The 25,325-nt window shown below is 39.6% G+C and overlaps 1 protein-coding gene across 1 annotated transcript in view; it reads right to left on the reverse strand.

The window, feature by feature from the left end:
• Positions 1-10,622: 10,622 nt before the first annotated feature.
• smcr8a (Smith-Magenis syndrome chromosome region, candidate 8a) overlaps positions 10,623-25,325 on the reverse strand; it is a 29,807-nt gene continuing 15,104 nt past the window's right edge. The window contains exons 5-6 of the mRNA XM_031814447.1: positions 15,464-15,688; positions 10,623-14,698 (exon numbers count right to left, since the gene is read on the reverse strand). Of these exons, the coding sequence (XP_031670307.1) occupies positions 13,714-14,698; positions 15,464-15,688 (1,210 nt within the window). The 3' untranslated portion in view covers positions 10,623-13,713. The remainder of the gene's footprint in view (positions 14,699-15,463; positions 15,689-25,325) is intronic.

Here is a 25,325-nt window from a genome sequence, read left to right on the forward strand (position 1 = left end):
ATCAGAAGAATAAAATATACATCTAATCAGCTTGACCTTTCAAACAAACAGGAAGACGGAATGACCTTTGTAAAGGAAACGCCAACATAGTGTTTTAATAGGGCGTTGGGTCTCCACCAATCAGAACAGCTTCAATGCACCTTGGCATCGATTCTACAAGTGTCTGGAAAGTGTATGGGAGGGATGAGGCACCATTCTTCAACGAGGGAATTCCATCGTTTGGTGTTTTGTTGATGGTGGTGGGAAAACGCCGTATCAGAATCTCCCAGTGTGCAATGGGGTTGAGATCTGGTGACTGAGACGGCCGAGGCGTACGGTTCACATCGTTTTCACGCTCATCAAACCAATCAGTGACCACTTGTTCCCTGTGGATGGAGGGCATAACCATGGTAGCCAAAATAATGGCCTGCCCAGGATATTCATACACGAACCTAAGCATGATGGGATGTTAATTGCTTAATTAAGTCAGGAACCACACCTGTGTGGAAGTACCTGCTGTCAACATACTTTGTGTCCCTCATTTACACAAGGGTTTTGACCTGTAGATGGTAGAACAGCAGTTAGGATATCGGAGGGAAACTAGCTGGTTGCAATGGTCTGGTAACAGGTTATAGATGGAATGGTCTGGTAACAGGTTATAGATGGAATGGTCTGGTAACAGGTTATAGATGGAATGGTCTGGTAACAGGTTATAGATGGAATTGTCTGGTAACAGGTTATAGATGTGTAGATGGAATGGTCTGGTAACAGGTTATAGATGGAATGGTCTGGTAACAGGTTATAGATGGAATGGTCTGGTAACAGGTTATAGATGGAATGGTCTGGTAACAGGTTATAGATGTGTAGATGGAATGGTCTGGTAACAGGTTATAGATGGAATGGTCTGGTAACAGGTTATAGATGGAATGGTCTGGTAACAGGTTATAGATGGAATGGTCTGGTAACAGGTTATAGATGGAATGGTCTGGTAACAGGTTGTAGATGGAATGGTCTGGTAACAGGTTGTAGATGGAATGGTCTGGTAACAGGTTGTAGATGGAATGGTCTGGTAACAGGTTATAGATGTGTAGATGGAATGGTCTGGTAACAGGTTATAGATGTGTAGATGGAATGGTCTGGTAACAGGTTATAGATGGAATGGTCAGGTAACAGGTTATAGATGGAATGGTCTGGTAACAGGTTATAGATGTGTAGATGGAATGGTCTGGTAACAGGTTATAGATGGAATGGTCTGGTAACAGGTTATCGCGTCAATCCACAAACATTTGGTCAACATCTCAGTAAAACGGTGGTCGTCGCGTCAACGTTTAAAAACGACCCCCTTACACCCTCATGCTGACGTCACAACACTCCCACGTTACTACGACAACGTTACTCCCACAACGTTACTACGACAACGTTACTACGACAACCTTCGAAAAACAGTTTCAATACGTCACATTTAGTAGTAGTTTTAAAAAGTGTCCAGGGAGACACTGGATGGTTACTATGGGGAAAGTGGTTGCCGCCGCCCGGGTGTAGTAGCGCCGTAACTAGGAACGTACAGAGTAGGAACTGTCGGACGCTTCACCCCCGGGGACGAGCCGCACCGGGTGTAGTAGCGCCGTAACTAGGAACGTACAGAGTAGGAACTGTCGGACGCTTCACCCCCGGGGACGAGCCGCACCGGGTGTAGTAGCGCCGTAACTAGGAACGTACAGAGTAGGAACTGTCGGACGCTCCACCCCCGGGGACGAGCCGCAAGGGGTGTAGTAGCGCCGTAACTAGGAACGTACAGAGTAGGAACTGTCGGACGCTTCACCCCCGGGGACGAGCCGCTCCGGGTGTAGTAGCGCCGTAACTAGGAACGTACAGAGTAGGAACTGTCGGACGCTTCACCCCCGGGGACGAGCCGCTCCGGGTGTAGTAGCGCCGTAACTAGGAACGTACAGAGTAGGAACTGTCGGACGCTTTACCCCCGGGGACGAGTCGCACCGGGTGACACATTTCAAATGGACTTTAGATTCATTAGGATCCCCCATCAGCAATACATTGAATACACAGAGCAGGGTTTGGAAAACAAATTGGCATAAAACAAACTATTTAAATGTATTTTGGGAAGAGCTGTGGTCACCATTTATGGACAGGAATACATTAAAAGCAGCGTTTCTCAAACTCGGTCCTGGGGACCCCAATGGGTACTACCTTTTGGTGTTTTTCCCCTAGCACCATACAACCTAGGGTCCCCAGGACCGAGTTTGGGGAAACGCTGCTTTGGATATATATTTTAAATATATAAAACCCAACATCCCTACGGTGTTAAGGACCTAGTTCCTGGTTGTTGTTGTTACATATTTCCTGGTTGTTGTTGTTACCTATTTCCTGGTTGTTGTTGTGTTACATATTTCATGGTTGTTGTTGTTGTTGTTACATATTTCCTGGTTGTTGTTGCATATTTCCTGGTTGTTGTTGCATATTTCCTGGTTGTTGTTGTGTTACATATTTCATGGTTGTTGTTGTTGTTGTTACATATTTCCTGGTTGTTGTTGCATATTTCCTGGTTGTTGTTGTTGTTACATATTTCCTGGTTGTTGTTGTTGTCGTTACATATTTCCTGGTTGTTGTTGCATATTTCCTGGTTGTTGTTGTTGTTACATATTTCCTGGTTGTTGTTGTTACATATTTCCTGGTTGTTGTTGTTGTCACATATTTCATGGTTGTTGTTGTTGTTGTCGTTACATATTTCCTGGTTGTTGTTGCATATTTCCTGGTTGTTGTTGTTGTTACATATTTCCTGGTTGTTGTTACATATTTCCTGGTTGTTGTTGTGTCGTTACATATTTCCTGGTTGTTGTTGTTACATATTTCCTGGTTGTTGTTGTTGTCACATATTTCATGGTTGTTGTTGTTGTTGTCGTTACATATTTCCTGGTTGTTGTTGCATATTTCCTGGTTGTTGTTGTTGTTACATATTTCCTGGTTGTTGTGTTGTTACATATTTCCTGGTTGTTGTTGTGTTGTTACATATTTCCTGGTTGTTGTTGTGTTGTTACATATTTCCTGGTTGTTGTTGTTACATATTTCCTGGTTGTTGTTGTTGCTGTTGTTACATAATTCCTGGTTGTTGTTACATATTTCCTGGTTGTTGTTGTCGTTACATATTTCCTGGTTGTTGTTGTTGTCGTTACATATTTCCTGGTTGTTGTTGTGTTGTTACATATTTCCTGGTTGTTGTTGTGTTGTTACATATTTCCTGGTTGTTGTCGTTACATATTTCCTGGTTGTTGTTGTGTTGTTACATATTTCCTGGTTGTTGTTGTGTTGTTACATATTTCCTGGTTGTTGTTGTTACATATTTCCTGGTTGTTGTTGCATATTTCCTGGTTGTTGTTGTCGTTACATATTTCCTGGTTGTTGTTACATATTTCCTGGTTGTTGTTGTCGTTACATATTTCCTGGTTGTTGTGTTGTTACATATTTCCTGGTTGTTGTTGTGTTGTTACATATTTCCTGGTTGTTGTTGTTACATATTTCCTGGTTGTTGTTGTTGTTGTTACATATTTCCTGGTTGTTGTTACATATTTCCTGATTGTTGTTGTTGTTACATATTTCCTGGTTGTTGTTGTGTTGTTACATATTTCCTGGTTGTTGTTGCATATTTCCTGGTTGTTGTTGTTGTTACATATTTCCTGGTTGTTGTGTTGTTACATATTTCCTGGTTGTTGTTGTGTTGTTACATATTTCCTGGTTGTTGTTGTGTTGTTACATATTTCCTGGTTGTTGTTGTTACATATTTCCTGGTTGTTGTTACATAATTCCTGGTTGTTGTTACATATTTCCTGGTTGTTGTTGTCGTTACATATTTCCTGGTTGTTGTTGTTGTCGTTACATATTTCCTGGTTGTTGTTGTGTTGTTAAATATTTCCTGGTTGTTGTTGTGTTGTTACATATTTCCTGGTTGTTGTTACATATTTCCTGGTTGTTGTTGCATATTTCCTGGTTGTTGTTGTCGTTACATATTTCCTGGTTGTTGTTACATATTTCCTGGTTGTTGTTGTCGTTACATATTTCCTGGTTGTTGTTGTTGTCGTTACATATTTCCTGGTTGTTGTTGTGTTGTTACATATTTCCTGGTTGTTGTGTTGTTACATATTTCCTGGTTGTTGTTGTTACATATTTCCTGGTTGTTGTTGTTGTTACATATTTCCTGGTTGTTGTTACATATTTCCTGGTTGTTGTTGTTGTCGTTACATATTTCCTGGTTGTTGTTGTGTTGTTACATATTTCCTGGTTGTTGTTATATATTTCCTGGTTGTTGTTGTTGTTACATATTTCCTGGTTGTTGTTGTCGTTACATATTTCCTGGTTGTTGTTGTGTTGTTACATATTTCCTGGTTGTTGTTGTGTTGTTACATATTTCCTGGGTGTTGTTGTTACATATTTCCATGTTGTTGTTGTGTTGTTACATATTTCCTGGTTGTTGTTACATATTTCCTGGATGTTGTTGTTGTTACATATTTCCTGGTTGTTGTTACATATTTCCTGGTTGTTGTTGTGTTGTTACATATTTCCTGGTTGTTGTTGTCGTTACATATTTCCTGGTTGTTGTTGTGTTACATATTTTCTGGTTGTTGTTGTGTTGTTACATATGTCCTGGTTGTTGTTGTTACATATTTCCTGGTTGTTGTTGTTGTTACATATTTCCTGGTTGTTGTTGTTACATATTTCCCGGTTGTTGTTGTGTTTTTACATATTTCCTGGTTGTTGTTACATATTTCCTGGTTGTTGTTGTGTCGTTATATATTTCCTGGTTGTTGTTGTGTTGTTACATATTTCCTGGTTGTTGTTGTGTTGTTACACATTTCCTGGTTGTTGTTGTTGTTACATATTTCCTGGTTGTTGTTGTTGTTACATATTTCCTGGTTGTTGTTACATATTTCCTGGTTGTTGTTGTTACATATTTCCTGGTTGTTGTTGTTACATATTTCCTGGTTGTTGTTACATAATTCCTGGTTGTTGTTACATATTTCCTGGTTGTTGTTGTCGTTACATATTTCCTGGTTGTTGTTGTTGTCGTTACATATTCCTGGTTGTTGTTGTGTTGTTAAATATTTCCTGGTTGTTGTTGTGTTGTTACATATTTCCTGGTTGTTGTTACATATTTCCTGGTTGTTGTTGCATATTTCCTGGTTGTTGTTGTCGTTACATATTTCCTGGTTGTTGTTACATATTTCCTGGTTGTTGTTGTCGTTACATATTTCCTGGTTGTTGTTGTTGTCGTTACATATTTCCTGGTTGTTGTTGTGTTGTTACATATTTCCTGGTTGTTGTGTTGTTACATATTTCCTGGTTGTTGTTGTTACATATTTCCTGGTTGTTGTTGTTGTTACATATTTCCTGGTTGTTGTTACATATTTCCTGGTTGTTGTTGTTGTCGTTACATATTTCCTGGTTGTTGTTGTGTTGTTACATATTTCCTGGTTGTTGTTATATATTTCCTGGTTGTTGTTGTTGTTACATATTTCCTGGTTGTTGTTGTCGTTACATATTTCCTGGTTGTTGTTGTGTTGTTACATATTTCCTGGTTGTTGTTGTGTTGTTACATATTTCCTGGGTGTTGTTGTTACATATTTCCATGTTGTTGTTGTGTTGTTACATATTTCCTGGTTGTTGTTACATATTTCCTGGATGTTGTTGTTGTTACATATTTCCTGGTTGTTGTTACATATTTCCTGGTTGTTGTTGTGTTGTTACATATTTCCTGGTTGTTGTTGTCGTTACATATTTCCTGGTTGTTGTTGTGTTACATATTTTCTGGTTGTTGTTGTGTTGTTACATATGTCCTGGTTGTTGTTGTTACATATTTCCTGGTTGTTGTTGTTGTTACATATTTCCTGGTTGTTGTTGTTACATATTTCCCGGTTGTTGTTGTGTTTTTACATATTTCCTGGTTGTTGTTACATATTTCCTGGTTGTTGTTGTGTCGTTATATATTTCCTGGTTGTTGTTGTGTTGTTACATATTTCCTGGTTGTTGTTGTGTTGTTACATATTTCCTGGTTGTTGTTGTTGTTACATATTTCCTGGTTGTTGTTGTTGTTACATATTTCCTGGTTGTTGTTACATATTTCCTGGTTGTTGTTGTTACATATTTCCTGGTTGTTGTTGTGTTGTTACATATTTCCTGGTTGTTGTTACATATTTCCTGGTTGTTGTTGTTGTTACATATTTCCTGGTTGTTGTTGTGTTGTTACATATTTCCTGGTTGTTGTTGTGTCGTTACATATTTCCTGGTTGTTGTTGTATATTTCCTGGTTGTTGTTGTGTCGTTACATTGCACTGCTCCCTTTACATGTTACTTCCAGGTTCAAATATCACAATATTTAAGCATCAGGTTGAAATGGGGAAAATAATGTACCTGTGAAAATAGCTCGCCAATATCGTCTGATGTACACTTAAAGTAGGAAGTTTACATACACCTTAGCCAAATACATTTAAACTCAGTTTTTAACAATTTCTGACATTTAATCCTAGTAAAAAATCCCAGTTTTAGGTCAGTTAGGATCACCACTTTATTTTAAGAATGTGAAATGTCAGAATAATAGTAGAGAGAATGATTTATTTCAGCTTTTATTTCATTCATCACATTCCCAGTGGGTCAGAGGTTTACATACACTCAATTAGTATTTGGTAGCATTGCCTTTAAATTGTTTAACTTGGGTCAAACGTTTTGGGTAGCCTTCCACAATCTTCCCACAATAAATTGGGTGAATTTTTGCTCATTCCTCCTGACAGTAATCTGTCTGTAAACAATTGTTGGAAAAATGACTTGTGTCATGCACAAAGTAGATGTCCTAACCGACATGCCAAAACTATAGTTTGTTAACAAGAAATGTGTGGAGTGGTTGAAAAACGAGTTTTAGTGACTCCAACCTAAGTGTATGTAAACTTCCGACTCCAACTGTATGTATTATATGAACGGTGACCATCTGAAAATCCATTTAAGTCCTGTTTTAAATCAGATTTCTTCCCAGCATGCTCCACGTATGCCATTTTAAATATGTCTTCAAGTACTGCTTTATCTTCAGGTTATTATGGTGCATCTGACAGTCCCTCTGTATAGAGATAATACTCAATAACAGGGAAATGGTTCACATCTGACAGTCCCTCCTCTGCAGAGAGATAATACTCAATAACAGGGAAACGGTTCACATCTGACAGTCCCTCCTCTGCAGAGAGATAATACTCAATAACAGGGAAACGGTTCACATCTGACAGTCCCTCCTCTGTATAGAGATAATACTCAATAACAGGGAAATGGTTCACATCTGACAGTCCCTCCTCTGTAGAGAGATAATACTCAATAACAGGGAAATGGTTCACATCTGACAGTCCCTCCTCTGCAGAGAGATAATACTCAATAACAGGGAAACGGTTCACATCTGACAGTCCCTCCTCTGTATAGAGATAATACTCAATAACAGGGAAATGGTTCACATCTGACAGTCCCTCCTCTGTAGAGAGATAATACTCAATAACAGGGAAATGGTTCACATCTGACAGTCCCTCCTCTGTATAGAGATAATACTCAATAACAGGGAAATGGTTCACATCTGACAGTCCCTCCTCTGTAGAGAGATAATACTCAATAACAGGGAAATGGTTCACATCTGACAGTCCCTCCTCTGTAGAGAGATAATACTCAATAACAGGGAAATGGTTCACATCTAACAGTCCCTCCTCTGTAGAGAGATAATACTCAATAACAGGGAAATGGTTCACATCTGACAGTCCCTCTGTATAGAGATAATACTCAATAACAGGGAAATGGTTCACATCTGACAGTCCCTCCTCTGTAGAGCGATAATACTCAATAACAGGGAAATGGTTCACATCTGACAGTCCCTCTGTATAGAGATAATACTCAATAACAGGGAAATGTTTCACATCTGACAGTCCCTCCTCTGTAGAGAGATAATACTCAATAACAGGGAAATGGTTCACATCTAACAGTCCCTCCTCTGTAGAGAGATAATACTCAATAACAGGGAAATGGTTAACATCTGACAGTCCCTCTTCTGTAGAGAGATAATACTCAATAACAGGGAAATGGTTCACATCTAACAGTCCCTCCTCTGTAGAGAGATAATACTCAATAACAGGGAAATGGTTCACATCTGACAGTCCCTCCTCTGTAGAGTACCACAGTAGAGTCATAGGACCCAATAACAGGGAAATGGTTCACATCTGACAGTCCCTCGTCTGTAGAGTACCACAGTACAGTCATAGGACCCATAAACAGGGAAATGGTTCACATCTGACAGTCCCTCCTCTGTAGAGTACCACAGTACAGTCATAGGACCCATAAACAGGGAAATGGTTCACATCTGACAGTCCCTCCTCTGTAGAGAGATAATACTCAATAACAGGGAAATGGTTCACATCTGACAGTCCCTCTGTATAGAGATAATACTCAATAACAGGGAAATGGTTCACATCTGACAGTCCCTCCTCTGCAGAGAGATAATACTCAATAACAGGGAAACGGTTCACATCTGACAGTCCCTCCTCTGCAGAGAGATAATACTCAATAACAGGGAAACGGTTCACATCTGACAGTCCCTCCTCTGTAGAGAGATAATACTCAATAACAGGGAAATGGTTCACATCTGACAGTCCCTCCTCTGCAGAGAGATAATACTCAATAACAGGGAAACGGTTCACATCTGACAGTCCCTCCTCTGTATAGAGATAATACTCAATAACAGGGAAATGGTTCACATCTGACAGTCCCTCCTCTGTAGAGAGATAATACTCAATAACAGGGAAATGGTTCACATCTGACAGTCCCTCCTCTGTAGAGAGATAATACTCAATAACAGGGAAATGATTCACATCTGACAGTCCCTCCTCTGTAGAGAGATAATACTCAATAACAGGGAAATGGTTCACATCTGACAGTCCCTCCTCTGTAGAGAGATAATACTCAATAACAGGGAAATGGTTCACATCTAACAGTCCCTCCTCTGTAGAGAGATAATACTCAATAACAGGGAAATGGTTCACATCTGACAGTCCCTCTGTATAGAGATAATACTCAATAACAGGGAAATGGTTCACATCTGACAGTCCCTCCTCTGTAGAGCGATAATACTCAATAACAGGGAAATGGTTCACATCTGACAGTCCCTCTGTATAGAGATAATACTCAATAACAGGGAAATGTTTCACATCTGACAGTCCCTCCTCTGTAGAGAGATAATACTCAATAACAGGGAAATGGTTCACATCTAACAGTCCCTCCTCTGTAGAGAGATAATACTCAATAACAGGGAAATGGTTAACATCTGACAGTCCCTCTTCTGTAGAGAGATAATACTCAATAACAGGGAAATGGTTCACATCTAACAGTCCCTCCTCTGTAGAGAGATAATACTCAATAACAGGGAAATGGTTCACATCTGACAGTCCCTCCTCTGTAGAGTACCACAGTAGAGTCATAGGACCCAATAACAGGGAAATGGTTCACATCTGACAGTCCCTCGTCTGTAGAGTACCACAGTACAGTCATAGGACCCATAAACAGGGAAATGGTTCACATCTGACAGTCCCTCCTCTGTAGAGTACCACAGTACAGTCATAGGACCCATAAACAGGGAAATGGTTCACATCTGACAGTCCCTCCTCTGTAGAGAGATAATACTCAATAACAGGGAAATGGTTCACATCTGACAGTCCCTCTGTATAGAGATAATACTCAATAACAGGGAAATGGTTCACATCTGACAGTCCCTCCTCTGCAGAGAGATAATACTCAATAACAGGGAAACGGTTCACATCTGACAGTCCCTCCTCTGCAGAGAGATAATACTCAATAACAGGGAAACGGTTCACATCTGACAGTCCCTCCTCTGTAGAGAGATAATACTCAATAACAGGGAAATGGTTCACATTTGACAGTCCCTCCTCTGTAGAGAGATAATACTCAATAACAGGGAAATGGTTCACATCTGACAGTCCCTCCTCTGTAGAGAGATAATACTCAATAACAGGGAAATGGTTCACATCTAACAGTCCCTCCTCTGTAGAGAGATAATACTCAATAACAGGGAAATGGTTCACATCTGACAGTCCCTCCTCTGTAGAGAGATAATACTCAATAACAGGGAAATGGTTCACATCTGACAGTCCCCCTGTATAGAGATAATACTCAATAACAGGGAAATGGTTCACATCTGACAGTCCCTCCTCTGTAGAGAGATAATACTCAATAACAGGGAAATGGTTCACATCTAACAGTCCCTCCTCTGTAGAGAGATAATACTCAATAACATGGAAATGGTTCACATCTGACAGTCCCTCCTCTGTAGAGAGATAATACTCAATAACAGGGAAATGGTTCACATCTGACAGTCCCTCTGTATAGAGATAATACTCAATAACAGGGAAATGGTTCACATCTGACAGTCCCTCCTCTGTAGAGAGATAATACTCAATAACAGGGAAATGGTTCACATCTAACAGTCCCTCCTCTGTAGAGAGATAATACTCAATAACAGGGAAATGGTTCACATCTGACAGTCCCTCCTCTGTAGAGAGATAATACTCAATAACAGGGAAATGGTTCACATCTAACAGTCCCTCCTCTGTAGAGAGATAATACTCAATAACAGGGAAATGGTTCACATCTGACAGTCCCTCCTCTGTAGAGAGATAATACTCAATAACAGGGAAATGGTTCACATCTGACAGTCCCTCCTCTGTAGAGTACCACAGTAGAGTCATAGGACCCAATAACAGGGAAATGGTTCACATCTGACAGTCCCTCGTCTGTAGAGTACCACAGTACAGTCATAGGACCCATAAACAGGGAAATGGTTCACATCTGACAGTCCCTCCTCTGTAGAGTACCACAGTACAGTCATAGGACCCATAAACAGGGAAATGGTTCACATCTGACAGTCCCTCCTCTGTAGAGTACCACAGTACAGTCATAGGACCCAATAACAGGGAAATGGTTCACATCTGACAGTCCCTCCTCTGTAGAGTACCACAGTACAGTCATAGGACCCAATAACAGGGAAATGGTTCACATCTGACAGTCCCTCCTCTGTAGAGTACCACAGTACAGTCATAGGACCCAATAACAGGGAAATGGTTCACATCTGACAGTCCCTCCTCTGTAGAGTACCACAGTACAGTCATAGGACCCAATAACAGGGAAATGGTTCAAATTGTTTTTCCCAGAATACAGTTCAGGATCTTAAAATAAGGGCTGTGTAAATCTCTCTTGGACAAGGTGATTCTTTAAATCAAATATAGGTTGCCTTTATTCCCCCCCGCCCCCCCCCCACACACAAAAAAAAAGAATGCTAATTAGCTGCTAATGTGGCTATCATAAAGAACTACAAATACCATGATGATCTGGACAAGAGACTGACGAATCGAGACAAAGGTAAGAATCTCTGTATTAACTATCTAATGTTAGCTAAATGTAGTTATTAATAAATTAGCTACATTTAATTTAAATGGACAATTCTGCTAACTGTCTTGTGTAAGTTTTTTAATTGACACAATATCTGTTAGCAAAGGTGTCAGCTAGAGATGACGTGCAGGAGCATGCTGGGATTTGTAGTTTTGCATGTCTACTTTGATGCTAATTAGCATTTTCAAATCAGAGTAAACAGCCGAATATATTGATTTAAAGTCACCTTGTCCGAGAGAGATTAACATGGTGGAAAAATGATTGGAACCATTTCCCTATTTGACCGCTAGGTTTTATGGGAATTATGACACCACTAAGGGGCTCTATAAATCAATGATGTGTATAAACCCTGGATGGCTGACAGGGGGGTGCTGTATTGAAGCCACCGGGCAGCCATTTTGGCTCTCCTTAATGATGTGTATAAACCCTGGATGGCTGACAGGGGGGTGCTGTATTGAAGCCACCGGGCAGCCATTTTGGCTCTCCTTAATGATGTGTATAAACCCTGGATGGCTGACAGGGGGGTGCTGTATTGAAGCCACCGGGCAGCCATTTTGGCTCTCCTTAATGTGTATAAATCCTGGATGGCTGACAGGGGGGTGCTGTATTGAAGCCACCGGGCAGCCATTTTGGCTCTCCTTAATGATGTGTATAAACCCTGGATGGCTGACAGGGGGGTGCTGTATTGAAGCCACCGGCAGCCATCTTGGCTCTCAATTGTAAATAATATGTTGGAAGATATAGAAATCCATTTACTAATGTCACAACACGTTTATTCCATTATACACCTTAAATGTATAATTTTACACATGTGAGCTACACCAAAAAAATAAACGTCCCCCCCCCCTCTTAAAAATACTAATGTTACTGTCCCAAACTACAACAACAACAAATACTGAAATACATGTAATTTGGTCCTCGAAACCTTTAATTGAAATGCTGTAGAATTCCATTCCATCCTATGGAGGACTGTCAAAATGGCCGACCGGTGGCTTAAAGTCTCTAAATGGCCAAAACAAAGCATCAGCAGTCCTGAGTTTATATACACGTCGTTGGTTACAGATGCAGTAACGAGCTAAATCCAACTGAACAAAACAATGGGAACGCCGTTGCCATGGAAACGTGTCGGGGGTTAAGATCCCCAAGCTTCCTCATTGTCCCCCCCCCCCCCCCCCCCCCCCCCCCCCCCTACCCCAAAGCTAAATTAGCCTACATTTAAGTTGTTGTCTATTTCACACGATGTTGAGGTATAATGCTTGTGTGGACGTTAACATCAACTCATCGTCACCAATCAAGTGCATCCGTTTTTTTTTTTAAACGACATGACTACCATCAACGATTTCTGTATGCTAGCTATGCTACCAGCTTATACGGATGGGAGTTAGCATTTAGCGGTCACCTCTTCTTCTAAACCTGAAAAAAGGACAACTGCTACATGTTTACAGGGAAAACAGTCCAATATATCGGGACTTAAGTAACTACATCGTGGGTTTGTTACAAATGATCCTGTTTTGTTAGATTAGATGTGTTGAATGGGCACCAATCTGGTCTTTTTACAACGGCAACGTTCCTAAGCAACTGTAGTAGTCCTGTGGTTCCGTGGACAACATGCAACGTCACGGGAGACAGACCGGCACGAGACAGACCGGCACGAACGCACACAGAACATATTAACGTTTCACACACAACACACACACTTCTCGCTCAGATCAGAAGGACGGTTCATAGTGACTTGTCAATCATCAAAATCAGGGTCCAGGCCCCCCCCCCCCCAAGGTTAGGACATTCATCGGAAGGAGGACTTGATGGACAGCATGATTGACGTGAACACTGCTACTCTACATTCACTAAACCCCCTCAGTCTCTCCTGGTTACCTAGGAGACAGAGACAGGCCCTCAGTCTCTCCTGGTTACCTAGGAGACAGAGACAGGCCCTCAGTCTCTCCTGATTACCTAGGAAACAGAGACAGGCCCTCAGTCTCTCCTGGTTACCTAGGAGACAGAGACAGGCCCTCAATCTCTCCTGGTTACCTAGGAGACAGAGACAGGCCCTCAATCTCTCCTGGTTACCTAGGAGACAGAGACAGGCCCTCAGTCTCTCCTGATTACCTAGGAGACAGAGACAGGCCCTCCCGTCTCCAACCCAGAGTGAATCTACCGCAGATCTGTCTCCTCCGGTGTTGTTTTGAGGAGGTGAGTAGAGAGGACTTGAAGGCTCTCAGGAGATTCGACCCCAGTCAGTGTTTCAGATCAGATCTTGTATAGGAGACTGGTGGTGTAGTTAAAGGTGAAGCTGGGTGGAGCTCTGCTCCTAGTAGCAGACTGATGGATGGTAGGGTCTAGGTACTGCTCTGGGGTTATAGCACCCCCAGTGGTAGGGTCTAGGTACTGCTCGGGGGTTATAGCACCCCCAGTGGAAGGGTTTAGGTACTGCTCTGGGGTTATAGCGCCCCCAGTGGTAGGGTCTAGGTACTGCCCTGTATTCACTCTGCCTCCAGTATTAGACTCAGGGTCTTGTTGGTTTATAGTGCCCCCAGTGGTAGGGTCTAGGCCCGTCTCTGGGGTTATAGTGCCCCCAGTGGTAGGGTCTAGGTACTGCTCTGGGTTTATAGTGCCCCCAGTGGTAGGGTCTAGGTACTGCTCTGGGGTTATAGCACCCCCAGTGGCAGGGTCTAGTATGTTGTTAGCTTCCAGGTCCTGCTGTGTGGTTCCAGGCGTGTTGTCCTTCTCCAGGTGGGGTTGTGTCGTAACAGCACCTACTGAGGTACTGTCCAGGTGCTGCTGGTTGGTTCCAGGCGTGTTGTCCTTCTCCAGGTGGGGTTGTGTCGTAACAGCTCCTACTGAGGTACTGTCCAGGTAGTGCTGTGTGATCAGCTGACTCAGGTACATCAGGATGGAACAGTCGTCTTCCCCAAGCCTGAGCTGATCCCTCAGGAAGCCCCTCGTCCTCTCCTCCACTTCCTGTCTCTGCTCCAGGTGGCTGATGGGAAGGTGGAGGTGATGCGTAAAGCTAAGGAGGAAGGCCCGGGAAGCCAGTCTACTGAGCACGTTCTGGAGATGAAGGAAGTAGGTGGAACCTCGACGCAGACGGGTTCGGTGGTCCGCCACGTTGGCCAGGAGGGTTCCGCGGTAGCCGGGGCAACGGAGGGTCTTCCGGTCGGCGTCCAGGACGGAGATGTAACGGCTGTAGCGAGACAGAGAGCAGAGCATGCTGGTCCCCACGGGAGACGCCATCCTGGGGGGTAAAGAGGGAGGAGAACTTCAGTCTGAGTGAGATGCATAGCGCCTCGTTAAAGTCTAGACAGATTTTATATTGATCAATGGGGGAAATGATCCCAAATAAATGCACTTTTTATAGTTTAATTTAAGGCCGCAAAATGAGAACTATGCAAGGGGTGTGTAGACTTGAATTAGGCTGTCTGTATGAGTAGGAGCTAGGAGGCATGTCTACTGTATATAGGGTAGGAGCTAGGAGGCATGTCTACTGTATATAGGGTAGGAGCTAGGAGGCATGTCTACTGTATATAGGGTAGGAGGCGGCATGTCTACTGTATATAGGGTAGGAGGCGGCATGTCTACTGTATATAGGGTAGGAGGCATGTCTACTGTATATAGGGTAGGAGGCATGTCTACTGTATATAGGGTAGGAGGCATGTCTACTGTATATAGGGTAGGAGGCGGAGGCATGTCTACTGTATATAGGGTAGGAGGCGGAGGCATGTCTACTGTATATAGGGTAGGAGGAGGCATGTCTACTGTATATAGGGTAGGAGGCATGTCTACTGTATATAGGGTAGGAGGCATGTCTACTGTATATAGGGTAGGAGGCATGTCTACTGTATATAGGGTAGGAGGCATGTCTACTGTATATAGGGTAGGAGGCATGTCTACTGTATATAGGGTAGGAGGCGGAGGCATGTCTACTGTATAGACCGTATATAGGCTAGTTATAACAGGATGCTGTAGAACACAGGCACCGCCCCTTCCTCCTCCTCCTCACCTCTGCAGTCCTATGAGTTTCCATCGCTGTAGGTCAGTGAGGCTGAAGGGGCAGGACAACCAGGGCTGGACCCTCTCCCCACAGCGCCCGGGTCCAGGCACGTAGAGGGCCAGAGCGGACACCAGCCTCCTGACCCTCCCCTCCTCAGATCCCAGGACCACCAGGGTTCGACCACTCAGTAGGGACCACAGGGCATGCAGGGCAAACGGATACTGACGCACAAACCTGGAGGTAGAGGCCGAGAGAGAGATGATCACATGTTATTGGTCACATACACGTTTTTAGCAATGTTATTGAGGGTGTTCCTAGCTCCAACAGTAATATCTAATGCTTGTGTTTCTAGCTCCAACAGTCAGTAATATCTAATGCTTGTGTTTCTAGCTCCAACAGTACAGTAATATCTAATGCTTGTGTTTCTAGCTCCAACAGTACAGTAATATCTAATGCTTGTGTTTCTAGCTCCAACAGTACAGTAATATCTAATGATTGTGTTTCTAGCTCCAACAGTAATATATAATGCTTGTGTTTCTAGCTCCAACAGTAATATCTAATGCTTGTGCTTCTAGCTCCAACAGTAATATCTAATGCTTGTGTTTCTAGCTCCAACAGTAATATCTAATGCTTGTGTTTCTAGCTCCAACAGTAATATCTAATGATTGTGTTTCTAGCTCCAACAGTAATATCTAATGATTGTGTTTCTAGCTCCAACAGTAATATCTAATGATTGTGTTTCTAGCTCCAACAGTAATATCTAATGATTGTGTTTCTAGCTCCAACAGTAATATCTAATGCTTGTGTTTCTAGCTCCAACAGTAATATCTAATGCTTGTGTTTCTATTCTCCAACAGTAATATCTAATGCTTGTGTTTCTAGCTCCAACAGTAATATCTAATGATTGTGTTTCTAGCTCCAACAGTAATATCTAATGATTGTGTTTCTAGCTCCAACAGTAATATCTAATGATTGTGTTTCTAGCTCCAACAGTAATATCTAATGATTGTGTTTCTAGCTCCAACAGTAATATCTAATGCTTGTGTTTCTAGCTCCAACAGTAATATCTAATGCTTGTGTTTCTAGCTCCAACAGTAATATCTAATGCTTGTGTTTCTAGCTCCAACAGTAATATATAATGCTTGTGTTTCTAGCTCCAACAGTACAGTAATATCTAATGCTTGTGTTTCTAGCTCCAACAGTACAGTAATATTTCATGCTTGTGTTTCTAGCTCCAACAGTAATATCTAATGCTTGTGTTTCTAGCTCCAACAGTAATATCTAATGCTTGTGTTTCTAGCTCCAACAGTACAGTAATATCTAATGCTTGTGTTTCTAGCTCCAACAGTAATATCTAATGCTTGTGTTTCTAGCTCCAACAGTACAGTAATATCTAATGCTTGTGTTTCTAGCTCCAACAGTAATACCTAATGCTTGTGTTTCTAGCTCCAACAGTAATATCTAATGCTTGTGTTTCTAGCTCCAACAGTAATACCTAATGCTTGTGTTTCGAGCTCCAACAGTAATATCTAATGCTTGTGTTTCTAGCTCCAACAGTAATATATAATGCTTGTGTTTCTAGCTCCAACAGTACAGTAATATATAATGATTGTGTTTCTAGCTCCAACAGTACAGTAATATCTAATGCTTGTGTTTCTAGCTCCAACAGTAATATATAATGATTGTGTTTCTAGCTCCAACAGTACAGTAATATCTAATGCTTGTGTTTCTAGCTCCAACAGTAATATATAATGATTGTGTTCCTAGCTCCAACAGTAATATCTAATGCTTGTGTTTCTAGCTCCAACAGTACAGTAATATCTAATGCTTGTGTTTCTAGCTCCAACAGTAATATCTAATGCTTGTGTTTCTAGCTCCAACAGTACAGTAATACCTAATGCTTGTGTTTCTAGCTCCAACAGTAATATCTAATGCTTGTGCTTCTAGCTCCAACAGTCAGTAATATATAATGCTTGTGTTTCTAGCTCCAACAGTACAGTAATATCTAATGATTGTGTTTCTAGCTCCAACAGTAATATCTAATGCTTGTGTTTCTAGCTCCAACAGTAATATCTAATGCTTGTGTTTCTAGCTCCAACAGTAATATATAATGATTGTGTTCCTAGCTCCAACAGTAATATCTAATGCTTGTGTTTCTAGCTCCAACAGTACAGAGATTCGTTAAGGCTTGTGTTTCTAGCTCCAACAGTAATATATAATGCTTGTGTTTCTAGCTCCAACAGTAATATCTAATGCTTGTGTTTCTAGCTCCAACAGTAATATCTAATGCTTGTGTTTCTAGCTCCAACAGTAATATCTAATGATTGTGTTTCTAGCTCCAACAGTAATATCTAATGATTGTGTTTCTAGCTCCAACAGTAATATCTAATGATTGTGTTTCTAGCTCCAACAGTAATATCTAATGATTGTGTTTCTAGCTCCAACAGTAATATCTAATGCTTGTGTTTCTAGCTCCAACAGTAATATCTAATGCTTGTGTTTCTAGCTCCAACAGTAATATCTAATGCTTGTGTTTCTAGCTCCAACAGTAATATCTAATGCTTGTGTTTCTAGCTCCAACAGTACAGTAATATCTAATGCTTGTGTTTCTAGCTCCAACAGTAATATCTAATGCTTGTGTTTCTAGCTCCAACAGTACAGTAATATCTAATGCTTGTGTTTCTAGCTCCAACAGTAATACCTAATGCTTGTGTTTCTAGCTCCAACAGTAATATCTAATGCTTGTGTTTCTAGCTCCAACAGTAATACCTAATGCTTGTGTTTCGAGCTCCAACAGTAATATCTAATGCTTGTGTTTCTAGCTCCAACAGTAATATATAATGCTTGTGTTTCTAGCTCCAACAGTACAGTAATATATAATGATTGTGTTTCTAGCTCCAACAGTACAGTAATATCTAATGCTTGTGTTTCTAGCTCCAACAGTAATATATAATGATTGTGTTTCTAGCTCCAACAGTACAGTAATATCTAATGCTTGTGTTTCTAGCTCCAACAGTAATATATAATGATTGTGTTCCTAGCTCCAACAGTAATATCTAATGCTTGTGTTTCTAGCTCCAACAGTAATATCTAATGATTGTGTTTCTAGCTCCAACAGTAATATCTAATGCTTGTGTTTCTAGCTCCAACAGTACAGTAATACCTAATGCTTGTGTTTCTAGCTCCAACAGTAATATCTAATGCTTGTGCTTCTAGCTCCAACAGTCAGTAATATATAATGCTTGTGTTTCTAGCTCCAACAGTACAGTAATATCTAATGATTGTGTTTCTAGCTCCAACAGTAATATCTAATGCTTGTGTTTCTAGCTCCAACAGTAATATATAATGATTGTGTTCCTAGCTCCAACAGTAATATCTAATGCTTGTGTTTCTAGCTCCAACAGTACAGTAATTCCTAATGCTTGTGTTTCTAGCTCCAACAGTAATATATAATGCTTGTGTTTCTAGCTCCAACAGTAATATCTAATGCTTGTGTTTCTAGCTCCAACAGTAATATCTAATGCTTGTGTTTCTAGCTCCAACAGTAATATCTAATGATTGTGTTTCTAGCTCCAACAGTAATATCTAATGCTTGTGTTTCTAGCTCCAACAGTAATATCTAATGCTTGTGTTTCTAGCTCCAACAGTAATATCTAATGATTGTGTTTCTAGCTCCAACAGTAATATCTAATGCTTGTGTTTCTAGCTCCAACAGTCAGTAATATATAATGCTTGTGTTTCTAGCTCCAACAGTAATATCTAATGCTTGTGTTTCTAGCTCCAACAGTACAGTAATATCTAATGATTGTGTTTCTAGCTCCAACAGTACAGTAATATCTAATGATTGTGTTTCTAGCTCCAACAGTACAGTAATATCTAATGATTGTGTTTCTAGCTCCAACAGTACAGTAATATCTAATGCTTGTGTTTCTAGCTCCAACAGTACAGTAATATATAATGCTTGTGTTTCTAGCTCCAACAGTAATATCTAATGCTTGTGTTTCTAGCTCCAACAGTAATATCTAATGCTTGTGTTTCTAGCTCCAACAGTACAGTAATATCTAATGATTGTGTTTCTAGCTCCAACAGTAAAATCTAATGATTGTGTTTCTAGCTCCAACAGTACAGTAATATCTAATGATTGTGTTTCTAGCTCCAACAGTAATATCTAATGATTGTGTTTCTAGCTCCAACAGTACAGTAATATATAATGCTTGTGTTTCTAGCTCCAACAGTAATATCTAATGCTTGTGTTTCTAGCTCCAACAGTAATATATAATGCTTGTGTTTCTAGCTCCAACAGTAATATCTAATGCTTGTGTTTCTAGCTCCAACAGTAATACCTAATGCTTGTGTTTCGAGCTCCAACAGTAATATATAATGATTGTGTTTCTAGCTCCAACAGTACAGTAATATCTAATGATTGTGTTTCTAGCTCCAACAGTACAGTAATATCTAATGCTTGTGTTTCTAGCTCCAACAGTCGGTAATATATAATGCTTGTGTTTCTAGCTCCAACAGTAATATCTAATGATTGTGTTTCTAGCTCCAACAGTCAGTAATATCTAATGCTTGTGTTTCTAGCTCCAACAGTAATATCTAATGATTGTGTTTCTAGCTCCAACAGTAATATCTAATGCTTGTGTTTCTAGCTCCAACAGTAATATCTAATGATTGTGTTTCTAGCTCCAACAGTAATATCTAATGCTTGTGTTTCTAGCTCCAACAGTAATATCTAATGCTTGTGTTTCTAGCTCCAACAGTAATATCTAATGCTTGTGTTTCTAGCTCCAACAGTAATATCTAATGATTGTGTTTCTAGCTCCAACAGTACAGTAATATCTAATGATTGTGTTTCTAGCTCCAACAGTAATATCTAATGATTGTGTTTCTAGCTCCAACAGTACAGTAATATATAATGCTTGTGTTTCTAGCTCCAACAGTAATATCTAATGCTTGTGTTTCTAGCTCCAACAGTAATATATAATGCTTGTGTTTCTAGCTCCAACAGTAATATCTAATGCTTGTGTTTCTAGCTCCAACAGTAATACCTAATGCTTGTGTTTCGAGCTCCAACAGTAATATATAATGATTGTGTTTCTAGCTCCAACAGTACAGTAATATCTAATGATTGTGTTTCTAGCTCCAACAGTACAGTAATATCTAATGCTTGTGTTTCTAGCTCCAACAGTCGGTAATATATAATGCTTGTGTTTCTAGCTCCAACAGTAATATCTAATGATTGTGTTTCTAGCTCCAACAGTCAGTAATATCTAATGCTTGTGTTTCTAGCTCCAACAGTAATATCTAATGATTGTGTTTCTAGCTCCAACAGTCAGTAATATCTAATGCTTGTGTTTCTAGCTCCAACAGTAATATCTAATGCTTGTGTTTCTAGCTCCAACAGTAATATATAATGATTGTGTTCCTAGCTCCAACAGTAATATCTAATGCTTGTGTTTCTAGCTCCAACAGTAATATCTAATGCTTGTGTTTCTAGCTCCAACAGTAATATATAATGATTGTGTTCCTAGCTCCAACAGTAATATCTAATGCTTGTGTTCCTAGCTCCAACAGTAATATCTAATGATTGTGTTCCTAGCTCCAACAGTAATATCTAATGCTTGTGTTCCTAGCTCCAACAGTAATATCTAATGCTTGTGTTTCTAGCTCCAACAGTAATATATAATGATTGTGTTCCTAGCTCCAACAGTAATATCTAATGCTTGTGTTCCTAGCTCCAACAGTAATATCTAATGCTTGTGTTCCTAGCTCCAACAGTAATATCTAATGCTTGTGTTTCTAGCTCCAACAGTCAGTAATATATAATGCTTGTGTTTCTAGCTCCAACAGTAATATCTAATGCTTGTGTTTCTAGCTCCAACAGTACAGTAATATCTAATGCTTGTGTTTCTAGCTCCAACAGTACAGTAATATCTAATGCTTGTGTTTCTAGCTCCAACAGTCAGTAATATATAATGCTTGTGTTTCTAGCTCCAACAGTACAGTAATATCTAATGATTGTGTTTCTAGCTCCAACAGTAATATATAATGATTGTGTTTCTAGCTCCAACAGTACAGTAATATCTAATGATTGTGTTTCTAGCTCCAACAGTACAGTAATATCTAATGCTTGTGTTTCTAGCTCCAACAGTCAGTAATATATAATGCTTGTGTTTCTAGCTCCAACAGTAATATCTAATGATTGTGTTTCTAGCTCCAACAGTCAGTAATATCTAATGCTTGTGTTTCTAGCTCCAACAGTAATATATAATGATTGTGTTTCTAGCTCCAACAGTACAGTAATACCTAATGCTTGTGTTTCTAGCTCCAACAGTAATATATAATGATTGTGTTCCTAGCTCCAACAGTAATATCTAATGCTTGTGTTTCTAGCTCCAACAGTAATATCTAATGATTGTGTTTCTAGCTCCAACAGTAATATCTAATGCTTGTGTTTCTAGCTCCAACAGTCAGTAATATATAATGCTTGTGTTTCTAGCTCCAACAGTAATATCTAATGCTTGTGTTTCTAGCTCCAACAGTACAGTAATATCTAATGATTGTGTTTCTAGCTCCAACAGTACAGTAATATCTAATGATTGTGTTTCTAGCTCCAACAGTACAGTAATATCTAATGATTGTGTTTCTAGCTCCAACAGTACAGTAATATCTAATGCTTGTGTTTCTAGCTCCAACAGTACAGTAATATATAATGCTTGTGTTTCTAGCTCCAACAGTAATATCTAATGCTTGTGTTTCTAGCTCCAACAGTAATATCTAATGCTTGTGTTTCTAGCTCCAACAGTACAGTAATATCTAATGATTGTGTTTCTAGCTCCAACAGTAAAATCTAATGATTGTGTTTCTAGCTCCAACAGTACAGTAATATCTAATGATTGTGTTTCTAGCTCCAACAGTAATATCTAATGATTGTGTTTCTAGCTCCAACAGTACAGTAATATATAATGCTTGTGTTTCTAGCTCCAACAGTAATATCTAATGCTTGTGTTTCTAGCTCCAACAGTAATATATAATGCTTGTGTTTCTAGCTCCAACAGTAATATCTAATGCTTGTGTTTCTAGCTCCAACAGTAATACCTAATGCTTGTGTTTCGAGCTCCAACAGTAATATATAATGATTGTGTTTCTAGCTCCAACAGTACAGTAATATCTAATGATTGTGTTTCTAGCTCCAACAGTACAGTAATATCTAATGCTTGTGTTTCTAGCTCCAACAGTCGGTAATATATAATGCTTGTGTTTCTAGCTCCAACAGTAATATCTAATGATTGTGTTTCTAGCTCCAACAGTCAGTAATATCTAATGCTTGTGTTTCTAGCTCCAACAGTAATATCTAATGATTGTGTTTCTAGCTCCAACAGTAATATCTAATGCTTGTGTTTCTAGCTCCAACAGTAATATCTAATGATTGTGTTTCTAGCTCCAACAGTAATATCTAATGCTTGTGTTTCTAGCTCCAACAGTAATATCTAATGCTTGTGTTTCTAGCTCCAACAGTAATATCTAATGCTTGTGTTTCTAGCTCCAACAGTAATATCTAATGATTGTGTTTCTAGCTCCAACAGTACAGTAATATCTAATGATTGTGTTTCTAGCTCCAACAGTAATATCTAATGATTGTGTTTCTAGCTCCAACAGTACAGTAATATATAATGCTTGTGTTTCTAGCTCCAACAGTAATATCTAATGCTTGTGTTTCTAGCTCCAACAGTAATATATAATGCTTGTGTTTCTAGCTCCAACAGTAATATCTAATGCTTGTGTTTCTAGCTCCAACAGTAATACCTAATGCTTGTGTTTCGAGCTCCAACAGTAATATATAATGATTGTGTTTCTAGCTCCAACAGTACAGTAATATCTAATGATTGTGTTTCTAGCTCCAACAGTACAGTAATATCTAATGCTTGTGTTTCTAGCTCCAACAGTCGGTAATATATAATGCTTGTGTTTCTAGCTCCAACAGTAATATCTAATGATTGTGTTTCTAGCTCCAACAGTCAGTAATATCTAATGCTTGTGTTTCTAGCTCCAACAGTAATATCTAATGATTGTGTTTCTAGCTCCAACAGTCAGTAATATCTAATGCTTGTGTTTCTAGCTCCAACAGTAATATCTAATGCTTGTGTTTCTAGCTCCAACAGTAATATATAATGATTGTGTTCCTAGCTCCAACAGTAATATCTAATGCTTGTGTTTCTAGCTCCAACAGTAATATCTAATGCTTGTGTTTCTAGCTCCAACAGTAATATATAATGATTGTGTTCCTAGCTCCAACAGTAATATCTAATGCTTGTGTTCCTAGCTCCAACAGTAATATCTAATGATTGTGTTCCTAGCTCCAACAGTAATATCTAATGCTTGTGTTCCTAGCTCCAACAGTAATATCTAATGCTTGTGTTTCTAGCTCCAACAGTAATATATAATGATTGTGTTCCTAGCTCCAACAGTAATATCTAATGCTTGTGTTCCTAGCTCCAACAGTAATATCTAATGCTTGTGTTCCTAGCTCCAACAGTAATATCTAATGCTTGTGTTTCTAGCTCCAACAGTCAGTAATATATAATGCTTGTGTTTCTAGCTCCAACAGTAATATCTAATGCTTGTGTTTCTAGCTCCAACAGTACAGTAATATCTAATGCTTGTGTTTCTAGCTCCAACAGTACAGTAATATCTAATGCTTGTGTTTCTAGCTCCAACAGTCAGTAATATATAATGCTTGTGTTTCTAGCTCCAACAGTACAGTAATATCTAATGATTGTGTTTCTAGCTCCAACAGTAATATATAATGATTGTGTTTCTAGCTCCAACAGTACAGTAATATCTAATGATTGTGTTTCTAGCTCCAACAGTACAGTAATATCTAATGCTTGTGTTTCTAGCTCCAACAGTCAGTAATATATAATGCTTGTGTTTCTAGCTCCAACAGTAATATCTAATGATTGTGTTTCTAGCTCCAACAGTCAGTAATATCTAATGCTTGTGTTTCTAGCTCCAACAGTAATATATAATGATTGTGTTTCTAGCTCCAACAGTACAGTAATACCTAATGCTTGTGTTTCTAGCTCCAACAGTAATATATAATGATTGTGTTCCTAGCTCCAACAGTAATATCTAATGCTTGTGTTTCTAGCTCCAACAGTAATATCTAATGCTTGTGTTTCTAGCTCCAACAGTAATATATAATGATTGTGTTCCTAGCTCCAACAGTAATATCTAATGCTTGTGTTCCTAGCTCCAACAGTAATATCTAATGATTGTGTTCCTAGCTCCAACAGTAATATCTAATGCTTGTGTTCCTAGCTCCAACAGTAATATCTAATGCTTGTGTTTCTAGCTCCAACAGTAATATATAATGCTTGTGTTTCTAGCTCCAACAGTAATATCTAATGCTTGTGTTTCTAGCTCCAACAGTAATACCTAATGCTTGTGTTTCGAGCTCCAACAGTAATATATAATGATTGTGTTTCTAGCTCCAACAGTACAGTAATATCTAATGATTGTGTTTCTAGCTCCAACAGTACAGTAATATCTAATGCTTGTGTTTCTAGCTCCAACAGTCAGTAATATATAATGCTTGTGTTTCTAGCTCCAACAGTAATATCTAATGATTGTGTTTCTAGCTCCAACAGTCAGTAATATCTAATGCTTGTGTTTCTAGCTCCAACAGTAATATATAATGATTGTGTTTCTAGCTCCAACAGTACAGTAATACCTAATGCTTGTGTTTCTAGCTCCAACAGTACAGTAATATCTAATGCTTGTGTTTCTAGCTCCAACAGTCAGTAATATCTAATGCTTGTGTTTCTAGCTCCAACAGTAATATCTAATGCTTGTGTTTCTAGCTCCA

The sequence above is a fragment of the Oncorhynchus kisutch genome, unplaced genomic scaffold (assembly GCF_002021735.2).
Source record: "Oncorhynchus kisutch isolate 150728-3 unplaced genomic scaffold, Okis_V2 Okis06b-Okis10b_hom, whole genome shotgun sequence".
Lineage (NCBI taxonomy): Eukaryota > Metazoa > Chordata > Actinopteri > Salmoniformes > Salmonidae > Oncorhynchus > Oncorhynchus kisutch.